At 52.0% G+C, this 8,398-nt stretch overlaps 4 protein-coding genes and 1 pseudogene across 4 annotated transcripts, besides 9 other annotated features; all 5 read left to right on the plus strand.

Moving 5' to 3' along the window:
• Positions 1–824, plus strand: Tc00.1047053505941.10 (surface protease GP63, putative; the record flags this gene model as incomplete). The annotated part of the gene is made up of 1 exon (XM_800461.1): positions 1–824. A coding segment is annotated over one exon (824 nt), but the record flags the coding sequence as incomplete, so codon positions are not given.
• Positions 1–8,398: a sequence feature (heterozygous, Esmeraldo-like haplotype).
• Positions 1,450–1,666: a mobile genetic element.
• Positions 2,083–2,793, plus strand: Tc00.1047053505941.20 (annotated as a pseudogene).
• Positions 3,122–3,143: a microsatellite.
• Tc00.1047053505941.30 (hypothetical protein, conserved) lies at positions 3,252–5,249 on the plus strand (the record flags this gene model as incomplete). Its single annotated transcript, XM_800462.1, has 1 exon — positions 3,252–5,249. The coding sequence occupies one exon, from the start codon at positions 3,252–3,254 to the stop codon at positions 5,247–5,249; it is 1,998 nt and encodes a 665-aa protein (XP_805555.1).
• Positions 5,388–5,414: a microsatellite.
• Positions 5,427–5,450: a sequence feature (AT_rich).
• Positions 5,473–5,496: a microsatellite.
• Positions 5,521–5,568: a sequence feature (T-rich).
• On the plus strand, positions 5,721–6,650 carry Tc00.1047053505941.40 (hypothetical protein, conserved; the record flags this gene model as incomplete). Its single annotated transcript, XM_800463.1, has 1 exon — positions 5,721–6,650. One exon carries the CDS (start codon positions 5,721–5,723, stop codon positions 6,648–6,650), a length of 930 nt encoding a protein of 309 aa, XP_805556.1.
• Positions 7,086–7,114: a microsatellite.
• Positions 7,188–8,398, plus strand: Tc00.1047053505941.49 (hypothetical protein, conserved; the record flags this gene model as incomplete). Its single annotated transcript, XM_800464.1, has 1 exon — positions 7,188–8,398. A coding segment is annotated over one exon (1,211 nt), but the record flags the coding sequence as incomplete, so codon positions are not given.
• Positions 7,518–7,552: a microsatellite.

Here is an 8,398-nt window from a genome sequence, read left to right on the forward strand (position 1 = left end):
ACGAGGGTGGTCCTGCAACTGCACTTTCGCATTGGAAGAAACGCAGCATGAGGGACGAGCTGATGACTAGTGATGTGGGGGTTGGGCTGTACTCGGCACTGACGCTTGCAGCATTTGAGGACATGGGTTTTTATTTGGCAAACTACAGCGCGGCGGAGATGTTGTGGTGGGGCAACAACTCTGGCTGTGGGCTGCTGGAAAAGAAGTGCTTGACCGACGGCATCAGCGAATACCCTGATCTGTTCTGCAACCAGTTCTCGCGTGCCGGATATAAGCTCTGCACGTACAACCGTCTGTCTCTGGGGCGCTGTAAGCTGAAGAGGCACGAGGAAGCCCTCCCAGAGGAGTATCGGTACTTTGCTGATCCCCGGGTTGGCGGTGATAACCTCTACATGAGCAGATGCCCGTATGTCAAGAAATATTCTAATGCTGGGTGCACCAACGGCGATCCTTCAGTAATGCTTGGCAGTATCGTTGGCCCGAACTCGCGGTGCGTAAAGGGGCAGGAGCTTCAATTCGACGACAAATATATTGGCGATGTGTGTGTGGACACTCGATGCAGCGACGGCACACTGAGCGTGCGGTTCCTTCGTGACGATGCGTGGCACGAGTGCCGGGAGGGTGAGACCGTCACGCCGCCATCGGGTCCCTGGCGCGGGAGCATTGTGTGCCCCCAATACGCCGATGTGTGCACCGCCTTCCCGAACATCAGCAGCCACCCAATACCGGTCGTTGGCCCGCCTCTAGCGGACGACCCGACATCCGCGGAGGATGCGGAAGAAGACGAGGGCGAGACTCCCAGGAAGCGGCAGCGGCGACTCTGATTCCGGGGTTCCGCCGCCAATTAAATTATCGGGCAGCGTGGATTGTGGGGCGAGAGGCACTGCGGATACACCTCAATCGAGCAGCAGCGTAACAGGGTTGTGCTTCGCGCCCTCCGCTGCAGCTCCCTCTCCGGGGGCTGGGGCTCTCCTGTATTTTATTATTATTCATTTCTTGCCGCGGGGGAATGGCCGGCCCTACGAGTGGGCGCCAAAACGGCCCAGCCATGTCCTCTTTGCTCAGCTTGTTGGTGTAGAGGTCGCGCGCAGGGTGAGTTGTGGAGGCCCGCCCGACGCGATCCTCCCCGCCCCACGCGGGAGGCGAGCGAAAGAAACACTCAGCACCTTCTTTTCGTCAGTCATGAATGATCGTGGGAGTGGGGAGACACGCCGGACTCGCCGTGGGCCACGGAATGCATCCGTCGCAGCCATGGCGACAGCATGACGAGGGTGCGAGGTGTTTACATGTATATTTCTTATCTTGTGCTGGAGGAAATTAGGTCACAGACCTTTCTTTGCTTTTCTCTCCTGTGCCCTTTTCTCACTCCGTGTTTCTGCCACTGCGTAGATGGGGTGCTGGTGTTTTTGAGTGCCTGTAAGAATGTTATCGAGAGGGCTGCCTGCCCAATTTATCTCCTGGTAAAACGACGAAAATATTTCTCTGTGATCCTTTTCCTATCTTATGGTTCTTTGGAAGGCCCCGATAGAAGGAATCAAGTAACCGATAACGGCAAGACGAATTTCATTTCTATTTTTATTTTTGCCATCCACCCTCTTTGATTTGGACCTTGCGGCGGGGTCTTGTGGCTGGAGGAGCCCAAATTCTTCCATTTCGTAAGTAATAAATATCCCCAATCCGAATACACCGCACCGTGGCACGAGAGTGCATCTCCGAATATATAGATGTAGTTGGGACAAACATTGAGGATGTGGCGAGGCCGCTGTCTCTCCATGGCCCTCTTATTTGCCGTCATATTTTATTTTTACGGATCAGCTCAGGATGCGGCCAGCAGCCCGGCGAACATTTTTTTGTGCTTCGGTTTTATTTGGAGCTCTGTTTGTTTTCGGTGCCGTCTGTGTGTGCGCTGCGGTAATATGTGGTGCTGCCCCTCTCTCTCTTGTGGCTGCAGCGTCTCTTTGTCCCTTTGTTATCCTCCTCCTTCTGCTTCTCCTCCCGCAGACAAGGCCTGTGCTACCACCACCACGACTAATACCACTGCTGCTGCCCACACCTCAGGAACAGACACATCGTCCCCAAGCCATGTGCCAGCCACGCCACACCGCGCCGCCGCTGCTGCTGCTGCCGTGGCTCATCATGGTGGTGTGTTGCGCCGGTGTTTGCGTTGCCGCCGATCGTGCAGTGAAGCACTGCTGTGGGTTTGACGCGACGATGAAGAAATACGGCCGGCTGCCGACTGCGGTGGTGCGTGAGGTGCCGCGCCGGGGACAGGGCGCCATGCAGGCGTACACCGCCGCCAGCGAGGATGGGAACGATGGCTGGGCTCCGATCCGCATCAAGGTGTCCGCGGAGGACATGCACAATCCGTTGAGGCACTGCACTGCGGCGGGGGATCTGCGCATTGACCAGAATCTACTGGCGTTAATGAAGTGCGTTTTGATGATGGCGTTTCGATCGTGGCGAATAAAAGGATCCTGTGGTATAGTGTTTGTCGTTTGGATTTCGGGCTGTGCGCGGAGCGTGTACTCGCCCATCGCGTTGAGAATCTGTTGAAGATGCCATGGTACACCGATGTAAGTGGCCACCGCAATTATTTTAATGTCTCCGAAAGCTATCACACTCAATGAAGTTGGGATGCGACATGATTTTTGCGTGGTTGTCGGTGCGAGTTCAGCGATTTGGGCTCTCCCTTGTGCTGTGGGGGAGAACGGTCGTCCATTTGCTTGTGTCCCGCATATTGCCCCTTCCTTTGGTCTACCTTTTGCCTTCCTCTTATTGGGTGCGTATTGGTGAAAATTTTGCTGTGGTGACTTTGTATTTCTTTATTTCCTTTGAAGAATATGGATTTGGGTTTTGAGTTATTTTAAGAGAGTATTGAGGACTGTACTTCGAAGCTCTTTGCTTTGTTTGGCCTTGGCTTCACGGCTGCGCGTGGCTCTTGTGGGTAACGGTTATGTTTTTTTATGGGCACGAGCGCGTGCGTTGATATTTTTTGCGGTGGTTCTGTGGTGGTTGTTTGATGAGAAATGAAAAAGGAAGCCAATTTGCGTGTATGAATATCATTTGTTAATTCCGCTGCTTGCTGAATATATCCTTTTTATCTCCCCCTCTTGTTGTGCGTGTGGGTGGGTGGGTGGGTGGGTTTGCTTCTGATACGGCTTGTTTAGAGCGGGGTGCACCTTCGGGAGGAACGATAACGGGTGCTGTGGACGACACCGAGGCAGGAAGGTAGGCGGGAAAAAGGGAGAGGCATGACGTCCGCAGCGCATGTCCGTGCGAAGGCAACACGTCGAAGCTTCTGGCAACTTGCGGGTGTTAGTACTTTACTCGTGGGGTCTACTGGCGGCGGCCTGTTTCTGTACTACCGTTATGCGCGGTTGCCGGAGCAGTGGCGTGTAGCGCGGCTCTCGAGGATGCAACCACCGGTTCGCCGCACACGGCCGTTCGTCGCCGGAACCAACAACCGCGGCAATGAAAATATCAATCCGTGTGATGGTTATGGCTTCTCCAATGAGTTGTTATTGACTGGGGAACCGCTATGGGGAATTTCCGCTGTGTATTTCTACGGCCTCGTTTTACTCCGTTCAGTGATGCTCCTGACGCGCATGGTTCCGGTGATTTGGTATGCGTTCCTGACATATGGCCTACATCTGTGCGGGGAGCAAGTTCTTTTTGAGAAGCTGCGGGATGCGTTGACGGCGATGGGGCCAAGTTACATCAAGTTTGGGCAATGGATGGCGACGCGGCCAGACTTTTTTCCTCCAACTCTCTGTACTGCGCTGGAAAAGCTGTACGATCAAACTTCCGCCCACAGTTGGTCCCACACGGAGAAGGTTTTACGTCGCACTCTGCATGAGGCAACACCGTCCGATGGTCTTATCGAAGACAATGGCATGACGTCATTACCGGATGTGGTCGAGACCACAAAGACGAGGTGCAAGCAGGTGGCAATGAAGCAGCGACACAACGCGCTGTATTATTTACAAGAAATTGAAACCGTGCCTGTCAACAGCGGCAGCATCGCACAGATTCACCGTGGAGTACTGCGTGAGGAAGTTGATGGAATTCCTGCGGGCACGGAAATGGCAATTAAGGTCACGCATCCTCGTATTCGTGAGCACATCGCTGCGGATGTCACGGGGATGCGTTGGTTTGTGAATATTCTCACATTCCTTTGGCCCAGCACCGTCTACTTTGACCTGAAGAGGAGTGTTCAGGAGTTTTCTTCCTTTGTGCAGTCCCAGCTTGACCTCCGGCAGGAGTGCGATAACCTGCAGCAGTTCATATTCAACTTCCGTGACTTTCCCGGCGTCATCTTTCCCAGGCCGCTGCCCTCACTCTGCTCGCAGGACGTTCTGATTGAGACGTTTGAAGAAGGTGAGCCATTGCAGGGGATTCAGAGTGGCGACAACTATTATGATCTTGCCGAGCGGGGGTGTCATATGTTTCTTAAGATGCTCTTTGAAGATAATTTTGTGCACTCCGACCTTCACCCGGGAAACTTGCTGCTTCGGACAAATCCAGGGGCTCCCGTTAGCAGCGTATCCGCATCCCTTTTATTGCCTTCCGCCGATGCCTACTACCCAGATGGGAAGATGAAACTCCTGCATGAGCTCGTTGTGCTTGACACAGGGCTTGTGTCGACGTTGTCAAAGAAGGAACGGAATAACTTCATTGCACTCTTTGCGGCGGTGGCATGTGGAGACGGCAAACTTGCTTCGGACCTCATGATCGATCGTATGCCAAAGCAAAGAAGGCCTCAAAGTGGAGTGAAACGTGAAAAGTTTCGTAACGACATGCAGGCGATCTTTGACATTGTTCCGCCGGGAAAATCGGAAGGCTTTAAATTGAGCAAGGTCCGCATAGGCCCCGTGTTGGCTAAAATTATGAACACGGTGCGAGAGAATAAAACACCTATCGATGGCAACTTTGCCTCACTTGTACTCACCGTGATAGTGGGGGAGGGACTTGGAAGGAGGCTGGCGCCAGACTTCAATATATTTAGCGAGGCCGCGCCGTATTTGGTGGCACTGTTGGAGGATAGTGAGCTGTACTTTCTTGCCTCAAAACTGCGGGAGACGTACGGCACCCCAGCGTTGCTACGCGACTCTGTACATTTCGTGAGGCCTGAGCGCACGGCAACCTACGCGGAGATGGGCGTTAAAAAGGTGGTCAAGACAATGGGGCATATGTGGCGACGGTTGACAGGAGAGGCCACAGACAGCGATATGGCTACTGTGGAAAAGTGAGGGGGCGAGGCGGCACGTGCATGTGTGACTTTCTCTAATACCGCAGCTGATGTGTCTTCATGCGTGTAGTCCGTTATAGCTAAAATTCGGTTGGAAATGTCACCCAAGAGGCAGAGAGGGTAAAAGCAGCTATTGCCCATACATATATACATATATATATATATAGGTTTGTTGTCCTTTTTATTATATATTTTTTATTTTCTAAGTTTGGAAAAAAAGGGCAGTTCTTGTTGTTGTTGTTGTTGTTTTTCTGCGACCTGCAGCACATGCCTTTTGATTTACTTTTTTTTCTTTGTTTTTGTTTTGGTTTGGTTTGTTTGTTAGTTTCACGCATTTGCTTTCAATTGCAACCGCCAGTATCATCGACTGCCATTGCGCACCATCCGCCTGCACGCAGAAGGTGGGGAAAGGCGGATTATTTGAAATAAAAAGAGAAAAAAAAACAAAAGGAGTGGCTACGCACCGTTCCACATGCCGCCAAAAGGGAAGAACACTGTTTCACGTGGCAGGAAGAAGAAGTTGGAGAAGATTTTAGACCCTGATGAAAGGTACCGTAATGCCTTGGACAAAATGCTTTATCTTTCCAAAGAATCTCGTGCGGAAATCACCAACAGTTGCCTTCAGCGTATACTCACATCGATTAAGGCCTTTACGTTGGCACAGCCGCCTCTGGAGATAGAGTCACTTGTGTCACGCGAGGAGCGGGTGAATAAGGAGATTGCAACAGGCGTGCCGATGAAGGTGCTGCCAAATATTGTGCGCTCACTTGGGCTCAATCCCACAGACAAGCAATTGCGTCAGATTGGGTGGATGGTCTTGAATCATGAAGAACTGCAGAAGCAGCAGCGGCCCCAACCAAAATGGGAAGGAGTTTTTGCGAAATTCCCGCAAGACAATGCGAAAGAAGTCGAGGATGAATACGACAATGATGTACAAGGAAAACTGACACTAGAAGATATGATGGAGAACCCTTTCTCTGAAACGGTGGAGTGGGCTGCGGTGGAGGGGAAGGAGTTGATGGCGGATCGTGAGAAACTGGAGGCCGTATTGCTAGATATAATGCACACGGGACTGCTTGTTTTTGACCCAGCGAACGTTCAGAGCGGGGAAAGCGCGTCAAAGTTTGAACGCGTTGTCACCGTTCTGGAGTACGTTAACCCGGAGGTTGTAGACAATATCTTTGATGTGCTTTGGTCAACCTCATATCGACAGAAAACTGGGGATGGTGTTCGCTTCATCTACAGCAGTGACCTGACACGTGTGTTGGAGACAGTCGAAGAATCTGAAAAAAGCGGTGAGCCACCTTTTGAATCGGATGAACTGGAGGATTTACTCTTGTTTGTTGGCGACACGGGGCGTGGTACGATAAGCGAGGATGCCTTTGCGTTGATTGCTTTATGAATTTGGTAATGAAACGCACAACGATCAATACGGCAGAGATTTTTTTTTGGTGTGCTTTTGGGGCGTGTTTGATTTCACGCTTTTTCCACAACCACCACCATTCTTTCTTTGTATGTATATATGTGGATTCATGTAAACTAAGTGCATTTTTGCGTATAAAACTTGTTAGCATTGTTATTATTATTTACGGTTATGGAGGCTTTCTTGTATCCATTTTGTTTTTTTGTTTTTACTGCGGATTTTGTTTTGTTTTGTTTTTCCATTCTGTTCTTCCACGCACTCGCCCTTGCCTTCTTCCTTTTGTTTTGTTGTTCCTTAATTGCGGTGCCATGAAGTAATTTCATAGGAGTGAAGGAGGGACACAAGTCGAAGCTTGGGAACTGTTACGGCGGTGTACACATCCATATCCATCCAAAGAAGAAGAGAGAGAGAGAGGTGTGTGTGTGTGTGTGTGTGTGTGTGTGCGAAGAACGAGTGGCAATTTATTTGGTTTTTTGCATTCCGCCACATTATTGCAGTGTTACGAGGGGTCCGACGATGGATCGGTTGGCGAGCCTCCTGAGCGGCATGGCGCCAGGACAAATAGAACAGGCCGTGCAGCTGCTGCAGCGTTACACGGCGGCTGCGGAAGCGAACCGGCAGACCGTGAAGGGGGAAGAGGCGCCGTTTTCTTCTTCGCCCAATAGTGACGCCAAGACCGACGATGCCGGTGGTGTTGGTAGAGAAGTGGGTCACCCATCGCCCGTGAAGGCCGAGCGCGATGGCTTGAACGCCCCGGCAGGCGAGTTGGATGCGGTAAGCTCCGTCATTGCCCTCGCGCTGGAGCAGACGATCCGTGGCGGTTCTGCGGCCGCCGCTGCGAGCGGGGATGGTGGCAATGACGATGATGATGATGATGATGACATTTCCCTCGTTGCTCTCGCGCAGAAGAGGCAACGCGAGGCGGGGAAGAAGAGCCCCACCGCGGCGCCGAAGAAGAAGAATAAGGCACAAAATGTCACTGCGGAAGGCAAAGAAAGCGGCAACACCACCGCATTGGAGGATCACGAGAGGAAAAGTCAAAAAACGGATGACAGTGGCACCCCCTCTCGCAAGGGCAAATCGTCGGCCAAAGCGGCGGGCTCCCCATCATCACAGCAGCAGCAACAAACAACAGCCATCGCCGCGCGTGGCCTCGCTAGTTTTGGTTTTGTCAGCACCATCAAGAGGACGACAGTGACGGTAGGTGACAAGAAGAAGCTGTTTACTCCTTTCGTGCAGGACAGACGTTTGGTGCCCTCTGCGTTACGGTTTTGGTGCCATGAGAAGGATGCGCCGGCATCGCAAAAAGAACCATCCGTGCCCTCTTGTGTGCCGCGTGAGGAGATGTCGATGGGTGGACAACAGGTCATTGCCGTGGATGAAGAATCATCGCTAATGCACTTGCCTGTGACGAGTTGTGGTGACAACGAGAAGGCGCAGGATGAGCAGCGGCAGCGGCAGTTCGAGGGTGCAGCCCGACGTTATGTGTCTTTTACGGCGATGATAGATGACACCACAAATTTTATCAATAAAGGAACCCAACAAGAACCGCGCTTGCAATGCCCTTGTGCTTATCATGTGAGTATTGCTGCCCCGCGCGCCGGCTTCAGAGACGAGGTGATCTTTTGTGGGTTTTACGCGATTGGCTATGATCCATGTCAGTCACGTCCACCGTACTTTGGTACATACAACAGCCAGGACTCTCTCAACATGGAGGAGTTGCTGCA

The sequence above is a fragment of the Trypanosoma cruzi genome, genomic scaffold (assembly GCF_000209065.1).
Source record: "Trypanosoma cruzi strain CL Brener 1047053515925 genomic scaffold, whole genome shotgun sequence".
NCBI classification, from domain to species: domain Eukaryota; phylum Euglenozoa; class Kinetoplastea; order Trypanosomatida; family Trypanosomatidae; genus Trypanosoma; species Trypanosoma cruzi.